This window comes from Eucyclogobius newberryi, unplaced genomic scaffold (genome assembly GCF_026437365.1).
Source record: "Eucyclogobius newberryi isolate DKJ021-1_F unplaced genomic scaffold, fEucNew1.0.hap1 SCAF_13, whole genome shotgun sequence".
In the NCBI taxonomy this organism is placed as follows: domain Eukaryota; kingdom Metazoa; phylum Chordata; class Actinopteri; order Gobiiformes; family Gobiidae; genus Eucyclogobius; species Eucyclogobius newberryi.
Window position 1 is genome coordinate 25,367,308 of NW_027315757.1, and position 25,921 is coordinate 25,393,228.

General features: G+C 39.3%; 1 protein-coding gene across 1 annotated transcript in view; it reads left to right on the forward strand.

Annotated features, from left to right (window-relative positions):
* The first annotated feature begins 4,833 nt into the window (after positions 1-4,833).
* baiap3 (BAI1 associated protein 3) overlaps positions 4,834-25,921 on the forward strand; it is a 43,081-nt gene continuing 21,993 nt past the window's right edge. Inside the window, exons 1-8 of the mRNA XM_072443047.1 lie at positions 4,834-4,978; positions 20,293-20,380; positions 21,684-21,767; positions 22,397-22,504; positions 22,745-22,804; positions 24,417-24,483; positions 24,602-24,815; positions 25,055-25,099. Of these exons, the coding sequence (XP_072299148.1) occupies positions 4,842-4,978; positions 20,293-20,380; positions 21,684-21,767; positions 22,397-22,504; positions 22,745-22,804; positions 24,417-24,483; positions 24,602-24,815; positions 25,055-25,099 (803 nt within the window). The 5' untranslated portion in view covers positions 4,834-4,841. The remainder of the gene's footprint in view (positions 4,979-20,292; positions 20,381-21,683; positions 21,768-22,396; positions 22,505-22,744; positions 22,805-24,416; positions 24,484-24,601; positions 24,816-25,054; positions 25,100-25,921) is intronic.

The window sequence follows — 25,921 nt, forward strand, 5'->3', positions numbered from 1 at the left end:
AGTGAAAGAATGATGCAATGTTGAGTGCTTTGGGTGTTTGAAAGGCTATTATTTCAAGTTTATTTTTTTTTTGTAAAATCAGTACTTGTAGGCCCTCCATCACTCCCTTGGAAAGCTTCTTCAAAAACATAAATGGCCTTTCTTCCCCTCATTAGTTGTCTTTTTACTCCACATGGTCATCAAGACTGCCTTTCTGTAAGAGTGTCTTGAAAGATGTTGCCGCCAACATGCATCTTGTTCCAGTGAGGATTGTTCCCCGACTTCAATATTGAACTGTGTGTATTTATCCAACCTTCTGTTCAGATTACAGGGATTAACTCTTAATAAAAGGTAGACCTACTGCACATATGTTAGGACAGCTAGTGTCTGCACACTAAGGAAAGAAAACAAACTGTGTATACCGTATTTTCTGGATTATAAATCGCACCAGCCAAAAATGCATAATAGAGAAGAAAAAAACATACATAAGTCACACTGTAGTATATGTTTTTGGGGAATTCATCTTGAAATGCAAACTAAAATAATAATATATTTGAGAACATGATGCAGATTCTTCTTCTGCGTCACTTAGAGCCTAGAGGGCCCTCATGTGAAATGCGGTTGCCGGTGTGAAAATAACGAATAATATCACATATAAATCGGGCCAAAAAGGTGCAATTTATAATCCGGAAAATATGGTAATAATATCTTGTCTTGTTTATTTATATAAACCTTTTATGATCAGTAGACAACCATTCACACTCAAAATCACACCATTTATTTGGCAGTGTTTTGAAGGGTGTATGGCAACAGCTCTAACTGACTAAACCAGATATAGAAACATTCATGACTGAGGTTCAATTATAGTTTCATGATCAGTTTAACTTTGATGCTTGGACCCTGGCAGGTAGTGACATCATTCATGTATTTGAGGAAAGTATAATAGATTTATTTAGATCATCTTTCCACTGGGACTAGACTCTGGTGGTCGTGAAGAGGAGCTCTTCAGCAAAGAGATTCATCAGAGAGAAAGTGGTACACATGAGGAGATCCAATTAGACATGAGCTGCTGAACAGCTGAAAGAGCGCGAGAATGGAGAAAAGGTGCATTCCCTTGAACTACTTGGGATGTGATCGGTTGAGAGGTAAAGGCAGTTGGCTGTAATTGACTGAAAGTGATGGACAGGTGATGGTAGGAAATACAGGAATTTCATTTACATTTCACGCACAAGAGAGAAAGCCAATGTAACTTGTAGTAACATTTTATAATAACTTCACTTTTTTTTTTTACATAAGGATTAAAAAAAAAACATTTTTTTCAAGGCTTTGTAACTTAATTAATACCCTAATTCCATAACCCCTCAAATCAGTAGATACTAAGGCTGAGTCATTTTCATGAACCTATTTCTTATATAGGCTAAAGACTTATTTAAGTTTTGTTCATGCTTTTTAATGGCTAATTTAGGTCTTATTAATGTAAACTCAAATTTAGGACTGGGACAATATGCTTTTGTCACAATATGATACAATCGGAATGTATATAGGGCCCAATACAATATACATACACAATATATTGTGCTTTGTCTGTAAACATATGTAACATAAAACCTTATACAAGTCACAGTATTTGATCATGTTTGGCAGATCAGGTAAATAGTACTCTCTTTTGTCCTGCAGAATTCATGTCACTGTATCTGTGAAAGTAGTGAAGCACTGCAGCTTTATGGATAATATTATGTCATTAAAGTATTGCGACACAAGGTTTATGATATGATACAATACGAACAAAGTAAGAATATATTGCAAAACGATATATTGTCCCAGCCCTACTAAAATGTATAACATGTTTTATTAACTACCCTTATTCCTGCCTTAATATAACATGAACAAAGACTTCATTCACAGTGAACAAATAGTCTATTAAGGATTAGTAGGCAAGGCAAGGCAGGTTTATTTGTAGAACACAATTCGTTCACAAGGCAATTCAAAGTGCTTCACACAAACAGGAAAAAAAAGCTTTAAAAACACAAAGACATGACAGAAACACAAAACTGTCTAAGACATAAAAGAGAAGAGGGCAAATAGAATAATTTCAGTCATATGCACTGCTAAACAGAACTGTTTTTAGCTTATTTAGAATTGCCGGAGTAGAGCTTTTGAAAAAACAACTCGTGTGTATGTTTTGGTGGATTGCTATAGCAACACTGTGCAAATCTTTTGAGGTTTGACAGGTAAGTCCTAAATATCTTTATCATGTCCTTATTATAGTTTTTTTGTGATGACAGCTTAATATTAGAAAAGCATGCAATTTTATGTTGTGATTACATGGTGTTTGGATCAACATCAGGTTTTATGAATGCAAACAGATCGTTCAATTCAGAAAAAGATTGCAAATTGCAAATCTAGCATTTACATCAACCCCGATCCAAACCAGGACAATGTCTAAACCCCGAAAAAATGGGGCCTGGATTCATCCAAGTATAAATCCAATCCAGGTCTTCTATTTAACCTGGAGCGTTCTATTGAGATTAAAAAACTCGTTTTCAAGGGAGTCAAAGCTCAACACAGTTAGAACACATACATACAAACAACATTCAAATAACTCGGCAAACACATTTGCATATTTTTATTAAGTCTCCATTGCTTTAAACTTGGTTTGAAAGGCATTTAATGACAGTGGTGGTAGATGTGAAGAGAAGGTAGAGGATGAGGGGAATGTAGAGGAGGAGCTGAGGAGGTGGTGGGTCGCAGTACAGTTTGAACGGCCGAGCCATCTGCCTGAGGGCTTAAATGCGACCGCCTGGGCGATGATTGGAGCGGGGAGGAGTCACTTGAGAGCGTTGATTGGGGATGAGGAGCAGGTGTGAGGGCCATGGTACAGACGCCCCCTGACCTTTCACCCTCCTTCTTGGCCGGGAAAAACTGCATAACCTCTTTGGGATAAGCGCAGAAACCTGGGAGAGTCCATGGTGAAGTGAGGGATCTGACTCTCTCAGACGGACAGGCGGACGCCGCTTGAGTGCGATGATGGCGCTGGGGAGAGGGGACCTTCCATGGAGGCCGACGCAGATTTAAGTTAGGTCTTCCAGGTGAATTTACGCAGGCTTCATGTGTGGTTTATTGGAGTCATCAATCAAGACACCAACTGAATCATCTTTAAAAGGTGTAAGGTGTAACTTTTTTGATGCAGGGTTCGCAACCTGCCATATTTATTCAGGTGTTTTCATTGCTAAAACTTTACCTTGATGAAGATGCCTTCCTTCTATCGCCACATGTTTCCTCAATTCTCATGGGATTTGTGTCTTGTGGACAAATTTGAAGTGTTTTCAATAAAAACTGTAGGAGGAGTACGGCATGGTGCACTTTTGTCAGTGCCGTGTTTGACTTCCTGTATGACTTAGGGCGGGGTCATAATATCATTTTTTACATGTCCTCTTTTTTGGACTGAGCGTCACATTTTTACTGACTTTTTTGGCGTCGGGCTCCCATTGGCCCCATTTTTGAGGTGGCGCTATTGAGCTGTCTTTCAATACTTTTTCATGGAACCTTCACTCAAAATTAAAAGTCACAGAGTTCTAAGTTTTAATACCACTCACTAGCATATCCGTCCTTGTTTACTACTTGATTTTTGCGTTTTTCCAGCCCCCGGATAGAATTTTAATAAGTCCCTCGTCGGGACGATTCTCGTCCTTCGGCTCAGCCTAATTATAATAATGCACTTTTTAGCCACTTAACATTGCATTATTCATTCACTTCACACCTGTTGAGGGTAAAACTACATCTGTATGAAAAAAATAATAGCTAATAATGATAGCATTGTCAATACCACAGTGATGTTAACTATAGTATTGTTCAACATGGATTTGTATTAGACTTGGCTTTGTGTTCTGCCCCAATTACATATTTTATAACACTCTCAGAATAAAGCTCTTTGACTCCAGTGGCAAAAACATGAAGTCTGAGGATAAATAGTGAGTCAGACAGAAATAGCACACACCTTTTCCAAGTGGAGGAAGACAAATTATGTTAAGAGTCAGGGGGGCATCATTATGCAGCTGATTATTCTAAAAGAGTCCCTCAAATTTAATGTATTCCCACCTCTCATAGATTTAGCCCCACCGCTTCCATCAGACATTCCAGTTCTCCTCTGTCTGAAATACTACCAAAAAAAGCCCTTCATTTGACAAAAAAAAATAAAAAATCAAGGTCCTTTTTAATGATACCACTACTTATGGTGTTTTTTTTTTTCTTTCATTTTTAGTAAAGCAAGAGGGACAATTGTTTGTAAGCTACATTTGGGCTCTGGTCCCAGGGTTTCTATGATAGATTATAGAGTAAACCAGGGCCAGACTGGGCATTTCTGTGAGGAGTTTCCATGTTTTTCCCTGTGTCTGGGTGTCTTTTCCCCCATGAAACCAAGCAGCTCACCGCTCCTGTCAGATTGCCCTAGCAACATTGAACGATGGGTCAAATGCAGAGATTAAATTTCCCTTGGGATTGATTGCGTGTATCTTAACCCTTGACTTGCCATAGCTGAATAATGCCGATTCCTTTATGGGCATAATTTCACAGTCCAACAAAATAATTATTGTGTGTGCAAACATTGTCATTCACAAACACTTAAAGATCATCGAGAGAGGCTTTTATGCTAATGTGGAATACTATAGCTATTTGCCTCTGTTGAACCTGATTAGAAATGTTGTCTTGCACCGGCAGTTCATGAGTTCAGTGCTAAAGTTAAAGTGACCACAGTTACTTTCTATTCGCATCACAATGTTAGATTCCCATATTGATATAAGATAGTAATTACATGTTTCTAATTTTACTGACCACACTCTTCGCCTGTTTCCCAGGACAACACCATGACAACACTGCTAGACCTGAAGAGCAGTGTGCTGCGGCAGGTGCAGAGAAGCCAATCCCTGAGGAGTAGACGGGACCCACCCACTCCCACTCACAGCAGCCCCCTCACACATGTTCCCGAGCCTCTGTCACGCAGGTAAGCCCCGCCCCTTTACCACACAGGTACACCCACAGTCTCTATCACGCAGGTAAGCACCGCCCCTTTACCGCACAGGTACACCCACAGTCTCTATCACGCAGGTAAGCACCGCCCCTTTACCGCACAGGTACACCCACAGTCTCTATCACGCAGGTAAGCACCGCCCCTTTACCGCACAGGTACACCCACAGTCTCTACCACACAGGTAAGCCCCGCCCCTTTACCGCACAGGTACACCCACAGTCTCTACCACACAGGTAAGCCCCGCCCCTTTACCGCACAGGTACACCCACAGTCTCTACCACACAGGTAAGCCCCGCCCCTTTACCGCACAGGTACACCCACAGTCTCTACCACACAGGTAAGCCCCGCCCCTTTACCGCACAGGTACACCCACAGTCTCTATCACAGAGGTAAGCTCCGCCCCTTTACCACACAGGTACACCCACAGTCTCTACCACACAGGTAAGCCCCGCCCGTTTACCACACAGGTACACCCACAGTCTCTACCACGCAGGTAAGCCCCGCCCCTTTACCACACAGGTACACCCACAGTCTCTATCACAGAGGTAAGCCCCGCCCCTTTACCACACAGGTACACCACCGACAGAACATGTCACATGTGACTATAGCAGGGCGATATGGAGAAAAAAAGTATTGTTTTCCTCATATCGATCAATCTCAATTTTTGATTTGATTTAACTTTTTCTTTTCAAAAAACAAAATAAAAATGGCTTTCAGTATTGATTTCACAAACAAGACAGACTTTTAATAATTTCCATTTAACACAACAAACCATATGCTTTCACTGGCAGAATGCGAGTTATCTTTTCAAATTATAATTTCCTTTGGGGCATCTTATAAAAGGCTGACCACTGTCTTACATGTCTGAACTGCACATGTATCTTTCATATTTAGCTCATCTAAATTCTGTTCCTCATTGAGCTTGGGTCTCCATTAACATTACTTATGCTATTATGAATCTGTAAAACTGATTGATGGTTCAATTATTGAAAGAGTCCAGCACAATGTGTTTTTAGGTGTAGTTTTAGATCAAAAGATTTCCTGGAAATCCCACATAATCCATTTACATTCAAAAGCTGCTAAATGTGTTGGTGTCATGAAGAGTCATGGGCTTAGTCAAAATGTGTTACTATTATTATATGACTTATTTATAATAAATAAGTCAACTTAAATTATTGCTTAGAAGTTTATATAATACAAATTTATTGCCTCTGATTACGCTCCAAAAAAGAGCAATTAGACCAATCAGCTTTTTCTTAAAAAATATGAGTTAATGTTATATGTTTTTTTGATTATAAAACTGCTCAAAGCATGTTTAGAGCATTGCAAACCTCTCTTCCACTTTACATTCAACATCTATTTTTAGATAGAGATGCTCATTACAGATTCACTCTAAAAGGTATTCATAAACTGTATCCAGCACAAAGCCAGTTTAAAATCCGTGTGTATTTCAGTGGGTTACTTTGTGGAATGGGTTCACGGAGGAAATGAAAAATTAAATTGTTTAAATCTTAAACTGTTTAATGTTTTTAAAAGCGAGGAGAGGGGAAGTAGAGGTTAGTGAGTGTCTGACTCTGAACCTGTAATAATCTATAAATTGAAACCAGGCAGTTTCTCTGTATGTATGAGTGTTGGAAATGTCAACTAACTAACATTACTACACAGCATTTTGCAGATTAACATTGAGAGAACATCTCTGCTCCTGCTTCTTGTGCACAGTAGCACTCAAGAGAGGGAAAGGAAGCAAAGGAAAGACTCAAACTCCCTGTTCATTTTATATTATTATTAGTCTTCTCGGCTAATTAATTAGTCAAAATGCAGTGTCACTAAGGTTTAAAGCTTTAGAGCGTTCAGATATTGACATTGCATTTTTAAGGGACATGGGGCAGGTTGAATAAATGGTGTAGCCTGGAACAGGACCGAGAACGCCAACATGGCAGGAGCTGCATCACTGTTGTGGACCTCATTGATGATTAGAAATAACTGAATCTCAAACTTGATTAATTGCAGCTCACATCTACAGGGATTTCAAAAATTTCCCTAAGGTTCTGTCTCAAACCCCTTGCCCCCGCCACACAAACGTAGGATATGGTAAGTCCACATCCCACATGACTTTAGGACTGAATAACGACAAGTATGAAATCACCACTGATAACTCTAGTACTAGTAATTTGTCTAATTTGATTTAAGATGGCCGTTGCTGTCCACTGTTGATGCATTGTGGGATACTCGACCTGCACTAAAAATATGCAGTCATTGACCAGAGAAAAATGTAATATTAGTACATAGTAAAGTTCACTATCACTGTCGGCAAAGAGATACTTTATTCAATACCATAGCACTCAGTGGAATAAGCTTAAAGATGATGCTGCTACGCTGAAGTGGCTGAGCAAAGCACAGTGTGGTTTAAAACTGTTCCAAAGTTGAGTTTAGATGTATTGTTTTCAACAAGGTCTCTTCAAACATACTATTGCGGGTCTCAGTCTGAAGGGAGATCAAATTCTCCTTTCTTGAATAAAGTAAAAGCATTTACAACTGTGGGGCAATAACCTAAAAGCCTGACATTTGTGTACTCTTTGGCTTGTTTTGTCAAATTGCATTATCTAAAATGCACATGCAACTAAATGATGCTTATCTGCGACCACATCCTACAACCAAAATCATAATGTGAAAGTGACTATTGTAACATTCACATGTATGACCCAGGAGTCTTTTCCTTGAATCTGTTCTTGTTATTCTTCTTGTTAAAGCCTTTTTTTCTCTTCTCTGCTTCTGTGAGGTAGCAACAAATGAGGTAGAGTAGGTTAAATCAGCTCTTGATTTTTTTTCTACCTTGTCTTGTTTTGAAGCAGAAAGTAATAGTATGAACCTGGGGTTTCTATAGCAACCTAAACACGGCTGCCGATGCAAACATACTCACAATGACAGCGCCGGCTATTTTTAACGTGGAGGATAACCTTACATGGGATCAGTTGAAATTATTGTGTTATGAGTCAACTCTAGTCTCACTTTGCAGTTTCCATACATTTACAAGGCCACTGAGTATTGATTACTGATTGATTGATTGATTGATTGATTGATTGATTGATTGATTGAGTGATTGATTATTGTCAGATGCTTATGCTGATCTATGCTAATTCAGAACCAAATCACAAGAATAAAGTAGATGGCGGTAAATGTACCTTTGCAGTCGGCTGTCGTCAACAAAAACAACTTCATCAACAATTTGAGACTCAGTAGTGCCTCATTTTCACCTGATCATTAAAGTTGCACCGTGTAACTTTTTCATGGAGATTTGGCCACTTGCTTTACTCCATGAAGCTGTCATTGCTTTGCCTAGAATGTTCCACACAGTTCGACACTAAACATATCTGTCTCCGTGGAGCACCACCAGGCCAAGTTACAGGTCAGAGCTGTGGAGAGGCGATGCCGCTCACGAAAGCAATACAAGTTTTTCAAGGTATTTATTTGGCACTAAAAATACCTGTAATTGAATAAATGCAAAATGGATTTTAATGCAGAACATTCCAGGCAAAGCGATGAGATTTCCATGGAGATGAGCTGGTGGCCGACCCTTCACCAGAGCAGTTACATAGTGCACTTTTTAGGGAATCATAATATGAAATTTGAGTGTTATGATTATTGTGAGAAGAAACCTCACAAGTTTATAACAACAGTGAAATACTTGATGTAGTATTATTCACAGCTAGGGCTACAACCAGCAATTATTTTATTCAATTAATCTTGTGGTTATTATTTTGGTTAATCAATTGTTTGGATTGCGAGTGTGACATATTCTCTCAATTTGACCCAACAGAAGATAAAGTGATGCTGCTTGAGACCATAGTCATAGTTTTTTGACCAAAAATACAAAATTTACATGTTTTCTGTCTCATTTCGATGTAATTCCTGCTTTGCTTCTCTCAGAACATGGCATGTTTAGGAGTCTGTGAATAGTCAGATAAATTTTTTTCAAGTACGTAATAAATCAGTAGAATATAGATTAGTTGCAATTAATCAATAAGCTTGTTTCAGCCCCATCAAGATCACCTTTTCTCCATGACTCAATTTATAAAATGTAACTTTCTGTATGAAGTAAAGTTAATGTGACATAAACAGGAATACATTTACGATTACTTTTTTTTATAGAATTGAAATGACTTATTTTTTCCTTTTTAATTATGAGGGTTATTATATTGTGACGAAGTTTTGTCCATTAACCAATTAATATTGACATCCATAATGACCACAAGGGGCAGAATTCTCTCTGTCTTCATCACAAAAATTATAAAACAAACCTGTAATTATCCCATTAACCCATCAATGATGTTATCCCTGATCAATTTACCTCCAGTGAGAAATTGTCTGTGTTTTATGGTCATTATATTCACTGCTCTTCTCATTTCCCATGCTCCACCGCGCTGCACGGCCTCCCCGTCGTGCCTTAGCCGTGCCGGTGACACTCACGGTGCCCTTACCATTAGACGCTGCTTGTTAATCTTTGTTGTTCGTTCTGACTGCAGCTGATCCACCTGCGCTCGCCTCAAATGGAGGATTTGCAAATGAGACCCAGTGTGTTTGGGCAGCTCGCTTACAAGTCTTTCCACCATCGCTGAGGTCTCCCGAGCATGAGCTGCAGCCACACAAAGAAGGTCATGTTTTCAATACAGTCCTGTGATTTCTTGTGAGGTCCCATATCATGCAAAATCGACTTTTCAGAGCTTTTAACCTTCTTACAGTGCTATTTGTGCCTCATATATGTGCCCAAAGTGTTTTTTTGATTGATTCCCGCAGTTTTTAGCTAGAGAACAGTCTACAGTATATCCTTACCTCGGATCTGCAAATAGACAGGGGCTTCTCACAAGGGCGCGTCATAATCACGGACTTGCACCACCATTCCAATACAAGGCCGATGTATTAGGAAGTTGGAGGTGGCGATTAGGGATGACCAGATTATTATATAAAAATGATAATCATGACAGTTTTAGAAACAATATTAAAGGAATTGTGGAGGATTTTTTGGCGCCAAATCTGAGTTTCATTTCCTCGTGGCGTGGACAGCCGAGTAGTTCATTCACATGTCAATCATAGAACGCACCTACTTCTCACCTGCAGCCTCTTTCTGGCTCGTCCCCAGCAGTCGCTTGAGTTCTCAAATCGGTGAAAAATAGACCTAAATGTATATAACTTTTTTATGGCTGGCTTTTGTCACATTTAACTTTTTTCTTTTGTATTTCAGAAAGTTAGGTTTAGTAAAGCCAGTCACAAAAAAAAAAAATTAGACCACGAGAATGGAATAAAATGTAAGATTTCACTGTTGTTTGGTCACATTCTTAGTAATCGGGAATAATTGTTAAACTGCTGATCTATTTAGTAATGTAAAATAAACAGTTTATTGGCTGCTGATTATAAAGTGTGTCAGGTTCTCTTCATTTTAAATTGGATTTATTATGGCATCATTTACTGTTATTCTGCATCTCAATAGTACATTTTAAAGGCTGAATGTTTGTGTGTGCCGCGGTAATTAATATACATAAATTCCACCCATTAACATCTCTATTCACGACACGTTTACATGTCAATGTCAGTCTAGTAAAATACAGCCATAATGACTTCACAGTAGCCAATGAGAGCAAAGGCAATGTTTACAGTGTTGTGGTACTTCATGTGCTAAGCACTAACCAGAGTGAACGGAAGAAGCAAAGCAGCAACATTTACAACACACATCAGATCCCAACTCTTCACAAATAAGATTTGTTTTTAATTCTAACTTGAGTTAGTTGTTGATCCAGCGCTGTCTCAGTCAGTCATGAATGGTCAGAGCGCACAAAAGGTCATTCTGGAGCTGCATTCAGCTGCACTACGGCATCTCAGACACACAACCAAACTACTGCACAGAAAAATAGAGCTGTGCTAAATATGATCACATAAATCTGTCAGTAATTTAGATGGTTGTTTTCTCGAGAGTCTGAGGTTTAAATGTATGTGTAACAAGCCCAGGTGGAATTTTCGCCATATTGGCCAGAGCTTGGCCTTTAGCCGATAGTTCTCAAATATCGGCTGACAATATCGGCCGACCATTATATGGGTCAGGCCCTAGTGATTATACTGCTGACAAGATCGCCAATGAGGATTTTAATATAATTTGTTCACTAGCCGAGTTGTCATCTTCAAGAGTCACCAATTTAGTTGTGTCTGTTTTGTTTTAGGAATTGGGTCTCTTCTCATTCTCATTCACGGATGTGACTCCTGTGTGTCAACATTTATGTCATGACTTTGAATTAAGGGCTGAATAACTCGCTCTCATTTGCATACAATGATTAGAAGCACGCTGATGCATATTCAGATACATATTTTTGTGTTTTCACAGCAAATTTATGGAAATATACAGGGGCAACACTAGAATGAATAATCTAGTCTGTCTTTGAGGAAACTTGAACACCAAAAACAAAAAAACAAAAAATCAAATAACAACTTTTTTCATTATTGAATAATAAGGAGATTATTGGTTTGATTCCTGGGCCAAACCAACATCACATGATCTCTCTGGGTGGAATCTTGGGTTAGGGCAACTCTGAATTGCTCTTAGTGAATGAAAGTGAAAGTGAACGTGTGCGTGTGTATATATATGTGTATATATATATATATATATATATATATATATATATATATATATATATATATATATATAATTAGTCAAATCAGACAGCATACCATGTCTTTAGTAGTAGACATATCCCAGACTGTGACAAATCCATTGTTTATCTGTGGTTGTAAATTAGACAATGTCACTGTAAACAATTCATTCAAGTACAATATAGGTGAAAAGTATTGTCTATATTTCCCTATATTACTGGATAAACTATGAAAGAGAGACGTCTCATTGACACAAGACATTCTTGAAATGCCGGCCCTTGACCTCATCAAACATAAATCTCATTACTGTTCCCTTAGACCTCTGGGTACAGTTCATGTAATAATTACTGCACAGAGACATGATAATGCGGTCTGACCATTCCACTTCTGCCACTCAAGTCTGCACATCCTGTTGTACATCAATTAAAAGCGCTGCCCATCATTGAAGACAAGACATTTACTGTTTATTGTCATAGATTTTTATACTGTAAAATTAGGATATACTTTGATTTATGGTAAAATGTGATAACATTTACTCTATTTTTAACATATAATCTTACTGCATAACTGTGTTTATGTTCATTGTTATTTAACCTCAAGAAATACATCAAACCCACTATTTGTGCCTGTGATGGAATAAGGTATGGGATGGGCAGGATCAATGAAAAAGTCTACAAATAGAAAACGCTAATATAGCAACAAATTGTATTATAGTATTATTACTTCACATTATAGCTGCATATATGACTGTACGGGCGTTATGACACAAAAGACATTGTAGAGTCTACAATGTATACTTTTGAAATAACCCCTCTCTAGTGTCATTTTACACACACCATAACCCTGTTTATCCTTCCAAAGTTTGAACTCTGCTCCAAACCACATGCTGCATGTACATTTTTAAAAGTAAGCATATAAAAGCGATCTACAAACAATTAGCTCTTGAGTTTATTACAATTAATTGCCCAGCCCTAACACTGCGCCCATCACATCCACTCTACTGCAATTAGTTTTGTTTAAACACTTAACAAACTAGTTCATGGGGGTTTACTGTATTTATTGCTCTGTACAAGGAAATGAAAGACTAATTGCTTCTTTTAAACACATTTCAGCAAATAACTTGTGGGTAAAAAATAGACTTGTCCCCTAGCAACATCAAATCAGATTGTTATTACAACGGCGTGAGCATGCTGAAAGCCGGAAAATACAAAGGTACAAAGATAATCATTTTGGAGATGTTGTATCATCGCGAGGCAGAGTTGTAATGAGTTGGACTTTATTTCTGCTCATGAACACACCGTTCCCCAAAGCCCCAAACAAAAGGCAGCAGACTGTCTGTACAAATCCACAAGCTGTTTGAGTGACAGAAGTGGAGGCCACGTCGTGAGGAAACTGAAAAATGTGGCAAGAAACGGAGAAATGCGAAGTTCTTACAATCAAACGGGATCTTATTGGTTTAAAACGTACTCGTGAGTCACACAGTGTAAGACAAAAGGCCATCCAAGTAACGTCAGAGGAGCTGGCTTCCACGAGTCATTCAGTGATTAAACAAGGCAGAAACATGTTGGAAAATATAGAGATTCAACCTAAATTGTATGCTCTTATTGTAGATATATTTAACCAGGATCAATCAATTTAGCACTTAGTCATCTTATATTTGTGGCAAGTCTAATAATTTGTTGAATATGGTAAAATAGAACCAGATACATAAGTACAAAAAACAAAAACTACCACAACTGCTAATCTGTATCACGTGTCTCTCAAATGCAGAGTATTCTCATAATATTCAGAATAAAATATAACATTTATTTCAAATACTTCATTCTGCAAAAATTAGAATAGTTTCTCAATCCTATGTGTTATTTTTTCTTTTAATTTCTCCCTCGTAAGCCGCCACGATTGTTTAAAGACGAACAAACCATGTGTTTCTCTGATTGGTTATTCCGACTGTCAATCATGCCCATTTGAAATCGGGAAGACGGCTTTGTAAAGTGTCAAAGCGTGCGGTATTGGCTGGTAACATTGGTCAGCTGGAAAATGAAATCCAACAACGTGAAATAATGTTGATAACGGGACAAAATCCAGTTCAATTTAGTCCTTAAATGCAACAGTTTAATTGAATTGTTTTAATTGGCATCTGAACAAGGAAAGTCTATTCAATGCGGCACCCATGTCCTTTAAAACCACTAACCACAGACCACCTGCTGTGCTCTGCCTGTGTCTTCATTTGTTTACACGGGAATGACATTTGGGTAAAGAAAGTAAAAACCCAGAGAAACTTAAACACTGGTTATCCATTTAGCCCAAACACGGCAATGTCTACGCCGCGTATTGACCTTTCTCATACACAAGTTGCATTGACATATTGTGGACAAAGCTAACAAGCATAGCAACAGTAACCGTGCAAGACGCAGATCCAGCTTCCTTTTTGTTTTTGTTGTTTTGCCAATCCCTGCCTCGGATCAAAGTGTCGAAAAAACACATTTCTGGAATAATATCAGTGAGACCAAATTGAATTCTTGTTTTCATTTGCTCGACAAGGAGATGTGCGCAGCGGAATATTATAGCTTTGATTGGATCTGGCAGTGCTCGAAACTGGACCGGTCTGTGCAGCGTGACTAGGATTCGGTTCGGTCTGTACCTCAGGGGTTCGTCCCCCGCCTCACTGAGAGCGTAAAGGCCTCGCTATACCTGTCCCACTACTATAAATTGCGGCTAATAAAGGGGTGTCTCCATGGACTCTGCCCCCGTTTGCATAATGTGATGGGAGCTGAGGCACAGGGGGGGCCGACGGAGGCTGGGAGACAGACAGCTTGGCAGATCCCGGAGTTTTGGCGATGGGCCGGACCGCTCATTTGCATACAGTCTGCCAGAGATACCCCGCAGCGAGAGGGAGGGAGAGGCTGGTGAAGGCTTTAGAGAGGATTGGGGCTGTGTTACGTAAGGCTTCTACTCGGGGGGGGGGGGGGGGTTCTTCTTGCCACGCTTAACTCAATTGGTTGAAGCGTACGATTTGTAACCCAGAAATTGTTTGTAAGATGTGGCTTTCCTGTGAGGCGATTTGATGATGCCAAAAAATCCTAAATGCTGGGCAGAGGCTAATACTGTTTAACTGTGTGGGTGAGGGCATTTTTTTAAAGGCAAGGCAAGTTTATTTGTTGAGCACATTTCATACACAAGGCAATTCAATGTGCTTCACACAGCAGGAAAAATGCATTAAAATCACAAAGAAATTACAGAAACAGAAATACAATAAAATTAAAAACAATTTAAGCCATAAAAGAGAAGAGTGCAAAGAAAATTCCTTTCAGTCATATGCACAGCTAAACAAAACTGTTTTTAGCTTAGATTTGAACATTGTCAGAGTAGAAGCCTGTCTCACATCTTCAAGAAGAATGTTCCAGATTTTAGCTGCATAAAACTGAAACGCAGATTCCCCATGTTTTGTCCTGACTCTGGGCACCAGCAGGAGGCCAGTCCCTGAGGTCCTGAGAGTCCGAGATGGTTCATATGGCACTAACATATCCAAGATGTACTTTGGTGCTAGGCCATGGAGAGACTTGTACACAAGCAGAGCTGCTTTAAAGTCGATTATCTGAGCCACAAGGAGCCAGTGCAGAGACCTGAGAACAGGACTAATGTGATCATACTTCCTGGTTCTAGTCAGGACCCGAGCAGCAGCGTTCTGGATGTACTGCAGCTGTTTTACAGCTCGTTTGGAGAGACCAGTGAGCAGGCCGTTACAGTAGTCTAAACTACTGGAGACAAACGCATGGATAAGTCTCTCCAAATCTGGTTCAGACACTATATTTTTGATTTTGGCAATGTTTTTAGATGGATAACAGCTGCTGATGTTATTGATTTGATGTGGCTGTTAAAATTCAAGTCTGAGGTTTTAGAGCAAGACTCTGGAGGTGACCACTAACACTTTCTCTTTGTTTCTGTGGCAAAAATGATGATTTCAGTCTGAAAGTTGTTTTGCATCCACAAACTGATCTGTTGAATCCACTGGTCCATATTCACCTGCCAACAGTGAAACATAGATCTGAGTGTCATCTGCATAATTGTGATAGGACACATTTTCACTGCGTATCAACTGACCTAACGGCAGCATGTAGAGGTTGAACAGAAGGGGACCCAGGACTGACCCGCAGCACTCAGATCTAACAGAATTAAGACTGAGGCTTTGCCCGTGTCAGTGTTCAGGCGGATGTCATTTGTTACCTTGACAAGAGCAGTCTCAGTGCTGTGATGAGGTCCGAAACCTGACTGAAAAACATCAAATGAGTTGTTTATTAAGAGTAAATCTGTGAGCTGTTGGTAGACAACCTTTTCAAGGACTTTGCCCCAAAATGGCAGATTAGAGATGGGCCGGTAATTACTACTGCGACATCAAGACTGCTCTTCTTTAGGAGAGGCTTTAGGACCACAGTTTTCAAAGACATTGGGAATGTTCCAGATTGAAGCGAACTATTAACTATGTGAGTGAGTGGTGCAAGTAGATTGTACAGCACAGACTTTAGAAATCTGGTGGGTAACACATCGAGGCAGCATGTAGATGAACTCAGACTGGTGATGATCTCCTGGACAGTTTTGTTTTAAGGTATTTTTTTGCATTGTGGGATTTATTGCTTTTTAATGCCCTGAACTTTGTCATTAAAGAATAATGCAAACTCATTACACTTGGATGTGGAAATTAGTTCTAACGGCAGCTGAGCTGGAGGGTTTGTTAATCTGTTTACTGTGGCAAACAGGACACACTATTTCAGAAAAATATCTTTCCCTAGTTCTACATAAGATTAGGTTGTACATGTTCAGCTTCTCTTTGTAAATCTCTTTTTGAACCTGGAGCTTTGACTTGCGCCATTTCCGTTCGGCCCTGCGGCACTCCCTTTTCTGTGCCCTGACCGAATCATCATTTCTCCACGGCGCCTTCTGCTTATTTTTAACCATTTTAGCCTTCATAGGGACAATGGTGTCTAGAACATTCAAAACACTAGATGTAACAGAGTTCAACAAACCATTTACATTAGAACATGAGATATTTTCAAAGTTTCTCATTTCCATAAACAGTGTACCTGTGCCATCATTTATGTGTCTCCTCTGAACAACTGGAGGACCAGCTGGTGGTTTGGGAAAAGGCCGTGGCTACAGAGCCGCGGCACGGTCAAATAGCCCATCAGTTTCAGGAGCCGCGGCACAAAATAGCCTAGCAGTTTCGGCCGCGCGCCGTGGCTCTGTAGACACTTCCTTGGGAAAAATAGACAAAGCAGCATCGACCACATTGACATTTGAAATATTTACCCTCTTTGTAATTATGAGATCTAGAGTGTGCCCTCTGCTGTGGGTGGGCCCTCTCACATGCTGAGTAAGACTGAAGGTTTCAAGGACAGCGTCAAGCTCTTTAGCGTTTCTGTCACAAATATTATCAACATGCACATTGAAATCACCTGTAATGACCAAACCATCAAAGTCTGTGCATACGACTGAAAGCATCTCAGTAAAATCATCAATAAAACTTTGGCAGTGCTGGGGAGGCTTGTATAAAACAATGAAGAAAATGGATGGAGACTGTTTTAGCTCCATTTTAAAGGATACATACTCAAATGAGGAAAACACCCCCAAAGACAACCTGCGGGTAATTATTTCATCCCTAAAGATAGCACAGACTCCACCCCCTTTTTTGTTTTCTCGTGTTTCAGATTCAAACTTAAAGTTGGGTGGAGCAGATTCTATCAGAACTACATTTCCTGTGTTTTTGTCAAGCCATGTTTCAGTTAAAAACATAAAATCAAGATTAGAAGAAGAAATACAATTATTAATTAAGAGTCATTTGTTACATAAGGATCTGACATTTAGCACAGCAAGTTTCAGACTAGTTTCAGTGGGACTGGGCTTTATCTTTTTCACAGGGAATATGAATCAACTTTCCCAGATTGGGCAGCCTTTTGTTTTCCCATCTGTGTGATGTGACTACAGAAATAGCACTAGGGGAGGCTATTTTTACATAGGGCCCCGGGTTGGTTTGATTTTTAATATAACAATAAGTCCTGGTAACGCTGAGACCCACGTTCTCAATGGTTTCAGCTTCTTCTTATGACTTTGAAGATGTAATATTTTGGTTTAAAGTGTTCATTACTATGGCAACGGCCTTAATTTCTCATCATTCTGTGAAACCCATGGATACCAAACAAATTGAAATGTGTATTTTTATGTATGTATGAATGTATCTCCTAATGTCTCAACTTCCTCAAACTGAACAGTGACAAAACAGAGCTCCTCCTCATTGGCACCAAATCCACTCTCAATAAAACTGGTCCCTTTTCACTCAGCATCGACACCTCGACCATCACCCCCTCTACCCTGGTACGCAATCTCGGTGTCATCATGGACCCCACCCTCTCCTTCACTCCCCATGTCAGCCACATCGTCAAGACCTCATACTTCCACCTCCGCCGCATCGCCAAAATCCGACACTGCCTCACCCTCCCCGCTGCTGAATCCCTCATCCATGCCTTCATCTCCTCCCGCCTCGACTACTGCAACTCCCTCCTCACTGGCATCTCCTCCCATTCCCTCCACAGACTCCAAATGGTCCAAAACTCCGCAGCCCGCCTCCTCACCCACACCCGGTCCCGTGATCACATCACTCCCGTTCTCCGCTCTCTCCACTGGCTCCCCATCAAGCAGCGCATAAACTTTAAAATACTCCTCCTCACCTTCAAAGCTCTTCACCACCTTGCCCCCCCCTACCTGTCTGACCTCCTCATCCCCCACCGCCCCACCCGAGCTCTCCGATCCTCCTCCTCTCTCACCCTGGCTGCACCAACATCCCGACTCAAAACTTTTGGCGACAGAGCATTCTCCCGAACAGCACCCCGACTCTGGAACTCCCTCCCCCAACCTGTCCGCCACTCTCCCTCACTCACAACATTCAAATCCCGCCTAAAAACATACCTCTTCACCCAAGCTTATGACCTCCCCTACCCCTAGCCTCCTCTACCCCATTGCCTACTCTTCTACCCCCTGTTACATCCCCATCTTTTTCTCTCTACTTCTTCTGTCTTGTTCATTTTATCTGTATATTAATGTGTTCTGTACGTGTTGTCCCCCCTGTCTGTAAATACCCCCCCCCCTTTTTTATTATGTTCAGCGTCTTTGGGTCACTGAAAAGCGCTATATAAATAAAAGTTATTATTATTATTATTATTATTAATGTATGTATTTATTATGGTAAAAGTCAGAAAGGTGAAGCACAAAATAGTAAAAAAGCAAAAAAAAAGGTGGTTAGGCCAATTGATTAAAAGATTATAACATGTTTTTGTTGTTGCTATCCACAAACTTTAATACCAGTCATCTTCTTACTTAAAGTATCTGAGCTTTTCGACTGAAAACAACATCTACCATTTTGACACTATATGTCAAAATACATTTTATATGTTGGTGCTGCCCAAACAAATCTCACTCTTAGACATTACGTAATTGCATACACAGATTCATGTAATCTAGTGATCAAAAACCTTAATATTTTGATGTCCTCCTGTGAGGCCTGCCCATTGTATCTTGTTATCACTCGAGTTAACGGCGATAGAAAACAGTGGGTGGTGTATTAGTTGGAGAGGGGTGGGGGGGGGGGGGTTTCCCGAGGTGTCTATCCAGTTAGTCCCTCTGCTGTCTCCATGACAACTGGAGTCAACGGGAGGCCGGGGTTTCACACACCTGGGACGAGAGAGAAGCCATCATCACGCACACACCTGCTAATCAGAGCACGGACATGAGCAGTAAACATCCCCAGGTTCCTCTTGTTACAATTTTTGACAGACCATTTTGTCCCAGTCTGGATGCAGGTCAAAGATCAAAATAGGCGCTAATGAGGTGCTAAGAGATGTTCAGGGCGTCTAGTTATTCATTTAATTTAACGTTTCTTTCTTTGAGCCTCTTATTACTTTACTTTATCTTAAATGCATTACTGTCTTATGTGCAAAGAGGGGGTGCTCAAAAATAGTTGGTGAAATTAAAAATGTATAGTTTCCTTCCCCCTCTTCCAAGGTTAAGCAGTACACCTACTGTGTTTGCAGAATTAGATACAATATGAATCAAAAATATACTGTACTTACATATGACATTGTTTAGCATTAGCAATAAAAAGTGGTAGTTGTAATTGCTAATAAAAACTTTCATACATGGTGAACATAAAACAGCACAATGAACGTTTGATCTTCAGACATGCTAAGAACTGCGTCACTCACAATTTCTCCATGTCACTAATAAACACATTGAGTTCCGGTCTTGTTTAATTTCATTTAAAATAATTAAACGACCCAAACTTGGACCATAATTTGTGTTTAAAAAGCATATGTCTGGCCATTTTCCCCCTGGTACTGGTGAATACCTCTGTGATGTAAGTGTGCTGTTACATGCAGCAGGATTCAGATGTGTTTATGTGATCTGGGAGATTCTAATCAGTCAAAGCTGCCAGGTTTACTTGCATTTTGAAAATCCTGTTTACATCGACCTGTTTTGCGGCAGATCCCCTGACGTGTCTGCAAACGTTCAGTGTTTTTTGAACCATCCTCGTGCATACTGACTTCTTTTACACATGTTCAAATGCTATTTCTGGACCTGTTTTATCTGCTCTTCCTCTCTGGCAGGGTTTCAGAGGAGAGCGCTGAATTCTTTGAACGCGTCAATGGCATCATGCAGAAGCAAGAGAACATGCTGCGTGCCGCCCAGGCCGAGGTAACGTCCGTCCCCATCCACCGGAGCCTTGTTGTAGATGTAGTTATAGTGATGTAGAGTGGGCCATATTTGTCTGTGTGACATGTCCAGACAGAAGGGTTGGGTTGCGCAGGGCGGCAGGATCAGCTGTGACAAGCTGCTAACTCGTGCTCCCCATGCTGTCTCCAGTGGACAAGCCTTTCATTTAGAGCTGATGGTTGTGCAAATACAGATTAATAACCATGGATTCATTTAGTGTTATTTTCTCATACAGCGTGGCGCATAATTATGTATGTGACTGCACTGCCAAAAGTACACGAAAAGTACACTGAATATTACTAGATATTACTACACAATGTTTATTTTGATTTCAGTTTTTACCTTTTTACCTGTTAAATTTACACTTTATTGTACATGACACATTTCAGAGCGAATTCGTGTACTAAAACAATTTTGTTTATTTTGGATCTCCATTAGTCTTCCTTAGGTCCACATCATAATAACTAGTCAAAACAGGATTAAATTATGAGCTTGTCCAAATACAGATACAAGTCCATTTTATTATACAGAAACAGTTCCCAAGTTGCTGAACAAACACAAAACAGTAAAAAACAACTAAAAGTGCTCAATTTTATTTTACTAGTCTCAAAACGATAAAAACAATTAAACCATAAAATAGCAATTCATAATTAAAATAAATCAAATGTGTTCAGAATTACAGTATTTTGATTATTTCAGCAAAATGTCATACAGTGCATCTGGAACGTATTTAAATTGTATGTTATGTTACAGCCTTATTCTAAAAAAGGAATTAAGGCATCTTTTGCCTCAAAATTCTACAAACAATACTCCATAATGACAACTTGAAAGAAGATTGTTAGAATTATTTACAAAAAAGCACACAAAAGCACCATTATACAATTACCATCAGTGACAACATATTTTATCATATGTTGTTTCATATGATAAAATGAAACAACATAATGAATCCACATTTTTACATTCACTTATATTATTGGGCTCTTCATCAACCCACTCTCACTATAGATGGCCCCATGCAGGGCATCTGGCATACAAATCTGGTCTGATCCTGAGCAAAGCAAGAGAAGGCAATACCATTTCCTGTCAAGTGTGCAGATCAATTATACTGCACCTTTTTGTGACTTGAAGTGTTCTTTGGTACCAGAACAAGTCTGGATTAGTGTTCCTTTGTGCTGGTTTCACTCATTGATTGACTTCAACACTTTGTGTAAGCTCGGTCTCTCACCTCGACCGACCTTTAGAGCCGTAGGGTTTTGAACATTTTTCTGTGGATTTTGTCCAGAGCCAAAGGGGGCCGTGCACAGTGCCTCCACCTCAGGAACACGTGGACCAGGCCTTCATCGCAGAGCGGATCAGCCGGACCGAGGTGATTATGATGAACCTTATTTAAACCTGTGTCAATGTCACTACAAAAGACAGACTTACAGTCCATATCATTTAATGACATGCAATGTATATTCATACTTGGGTTTAAAAGAAACAGATGGGACCTTAGTAAGATGATATAATATATTAGCGTTAAGATACATAAAAACATGATTTATTTATTCATCTTTCCTATAGTTGAACACATTACAATTCCTCAAGATTGTGACCCGCTTTAAAAATACATAAATGTATGAATGACAAAATAAACTTAACTGGACTAAAAAAAAAAAAATACTTCTGAAATAACCATGATTATTATTTTTTAGTTCTTGTGTGACCTGAATATTCACAATTGAGCTAAGAATCCCTTGAAACGAATTAAATATGCTAAATTTACTTTCTAAAATCACTATATTCCATTTTTTTCTGAAACAACCATAAATATTTGCTCCATAGAAAGGGAAAAATGTTTGTTCAAATATATAGTGGTTGAGTAAATACTAATCAAATGTATCAAGAATGATTCAAAAGAAAAGCAGTTCATAATAAAGTGGCACCAATATTAATGACGGGAAGCAAGTCATTTTGTCCATCAGTTCCAGTGTATGTTCCACTTGTCATTTGCAGTTGGACCTACTTTATGAGGAGGCAGTGTACACAGTGGTGAACCGAGTGGGCGTGGCACCTCCAGAACACATAAAGAGTGACGAGGAGCTGTTTGCTTATCTGCTGAAGGTACAGTCTGGTCCACAACTGCTCCTGACACTGTTACTCCGTGTTATTAGGCTGGTGTTTGTTTTCCTGTGAGGATTAAACATTGGAGTCACACTTGTCGTATTAATATTCAGCTGTGTTACATCTGTTCAGAGCAGCCACCATCCCGCTGTTTGGAAACACTCTGTTTATGTAAATAGACAGTAATGCATTTGTGCTTTTTGTGGGTTTTACATAAAATATGATTCTTAATGTTTTCAGGTGTTTGATATGGGGGAAGAGGAGCAGGAAATCATTCTTCAAAAAGTACAAGAATCTAAGGTTGGATTATTTTATAAATTGTACATATACTACATTTTCATTGAGGCTAATCTCTAAATGCAATGCAAGAAAATGTGACCTATCAACCAACAAGTATTACATATAGATATTTTACAAAAAAGTGTATACACAAAACTCTCTTCAGCCATCTAAGTAAGGAGTGCAGTTTTAGCTGGATAATTGAGATTCTTTTTGGACTTGTTTCTCTCTGTGATATTAACAGTCTTTTTTCAGATGTACTTTTGAATCGGAGTAAAGGGTTATTTTGTGGAGTGGGCACATGGCGGTATTGTGTGTTAAATGCTCTTGTGAGGGGCTCGGCACAGCTGGGGCCTGAGTGCTGCTCTGACAGTTTGTCCGGTGTCTGCCGCAGTAATAAAGTGAAAGTGAAAGCCTGTAGAGCCACAGTCTGAGACCACAGGTCTCCAAAAACATCCAAATTCAGACATGTTCAGACACTCCAAGACTGCACCAAAATGTTGTTTGCAGTTATTTGTACCAAATACATAATATAGACTGGTTGTGGGAGCTGGGTGTGTTACTAGGAACTGACTGTAGATCAGTAGTTTAGTGGATAACATGCATGCAAAAGTGAGTTTCGGTCTCGTACATGATGAGCAGATACCTATCCCACTGAGCTAAACTCCCATATCAATAAACTAAATAGAACTGGACGTGACTAAATAGGCTGACTTCGCCGATCAATTCCTTATACGTTTTGTGCAATAATGACTAGCGCTATGGTATTAAAATACTTCATGTATTTCTAACTTACATCTAATCATTAGAAACGTTAACAGAGCCTTAGCTACAAACAGAGACTTGTCTCTAAAATACAGTTTTAAGTGTGTTTGTTGAAACTTGGCCTTGCTGTTACTTCACACGCTCCAAGATTCCTACACAGGTTTATTCAGCAGGTTTATTAAAAACACTGCTGTTGTGACACAGTAATTTAATTTTATTGGTCAATCACTGCTTGCCTTGATTGCCCTGACCGCATGCCTGTTCAGTAGATTAATTGTAGTAGCTGTAGCTGTAGCTGTAGCTGTAGTTGTAGCTGTTGTAGTAGTACCTTGTAGTTGTTGTTTTTGTTGTAGTTGTTCTTGTCGTGGATGTAGTTGTTGCTGTAGAGTGTTGTAATAGTTGTTTATTACATTGAAAAGCGCTATATAAAACAGATGTATTATTATTATTATTAGTTGTTGTATTGGCAGTTGTTATAGTTGTAGTTATTGTAGTAGTATTTGTGTTTGCAAAGTGATGCCATGTTGCAGTTCTGTTGCAGTGGTGAAGGTTGCAGTAGTTGTAACAGGCTTTTGGTCGGAGTTGTTCACTGTTACTCTTAAACTTCAGCCTCAACTTCCCCAGGGCGGACAGGGTCAGACTGAGATGTAGCTGCCATTATGTGACTACTAGAGCCCATCCGATCTAAATACTACCAAATACACACACATGAAAGTGTCTTACCCAACGCTAAAATGAAAGACTGCATTATGTTTAAGTATTGCCACTTTCACTTTGATCAAATTGCTTTAAAGTAGTAGCAATAGAAGTAACTCTATGATCCGTTCATCTCTGTTCACTAATATTTGTTATTTTTGCTTCATTACAGCGTGCCAACTTTTCTTTGCGAGTATCTGTATTAAAAGCAAAGAATCTCATGGCCAAGGACGCCAATGGTGAGGGCGTCAAAGTGCTCAATAAATCTATCTAATACAAAGTACTTGAATGTGAACAAATGAACCACAAAAAGGCTTACAAAAATTGGTTTGAATTTGTGCCTGTATGTCTGTCCAGGATACAGTGACCCCTATTGCATGCTGGGAATTCTGGAGGGTCAAAGCCCACATGACACAGAGGAGAAGAAAGAGAGAAAGTTCAGCTTCAGGAAAAGGAAGGAGAAACTGGAGAAGCGTTTAAGCACAAAAGAGGTGTTACCGGCGCGATGTATCCAAGTGACCGAAGTCAAACCGGAGACACTCAACCCTGTGTGGGAGGAGCACTTTGTTTTGTGAGGATGAGTGATTTTATGTCTAACTTGACGTAAATCTGTATCAATATAATGGCGACATCCTTGAAAGACAAATTCACATTTCTTCATCTACATGTCAACACAACTTACTGGCGGAAATCTTGCGAGAAACCTCATAATTGTTCTGTTAATTTCTTTTAATCTTCTAATATAATTGTCAGATGCAAGTGTGTCTTAAAATAGCAATTGAAATGGAGATCTTGTTTTTCTGTTTTTAGTGAAATTGATGACGTCCACAATGATCTGCTACATCTGGACATATGGTACGATGACTGTGCTCTACGCTAACCACCAGATGTCTTCAACATATTACATTCCTGCCTTTTGGCTTATTAATTGTTTCACTATTCATTTTAATAAACAATCTTTGTACGTTTTAGTGTCATCTAATTTTTAAAGGTGCACTGCGTAATTTTTCTGGTGGGGGCACCTGCTTTTCTTCATGGAGCTGTTAGTGATTTACCTAAAATGTTCCAAATGTATTTAGCTAGAACATATTGACTTCCTACATTAAAATGCATTTCGTACTGAGTTCTGAATACTTGGAAAACTTTCACTTGCACTATGTTGTAGTCTAAAAACACAACATAGGATTAAAACTGTTTGATTTAATTGGAGTATTATTGTTTTTGCAGTATAGTGTAAAAACACAACATAGGATTAAAACAGTTTTATATGTGGTTTACAGTTTATGTTGCATTTATTTACTATTTATCACTGGTTAGAGAAGGCAAAACCACACATACTCACCACAAGAGCGGCACTCTCACTGAGGCTGTACAGCTGGAAACCTAAATGCCCGTTCTTTGATATTAGAAAAGTAATTGTATTCTCAAAACCAAAATACACTTGATACACAAAATACACAAAATATGTATTTTTACAGTTTCTTCCCAACACCATCCACAGCGTGCATGTTCAACTGTCCACAGATCTGACCTGTAACTTGGCTTTCCTGCCATACTGTTCTAAATGCTAGGCAAAGCAATAATGTCTCCATGGAGACCAGAAAATCCTCAACCAGAAACGTTACGTTGTGTACCTTTTTAAAGTAATTTATTTTTATTGTGATACTTTTGTTTCAG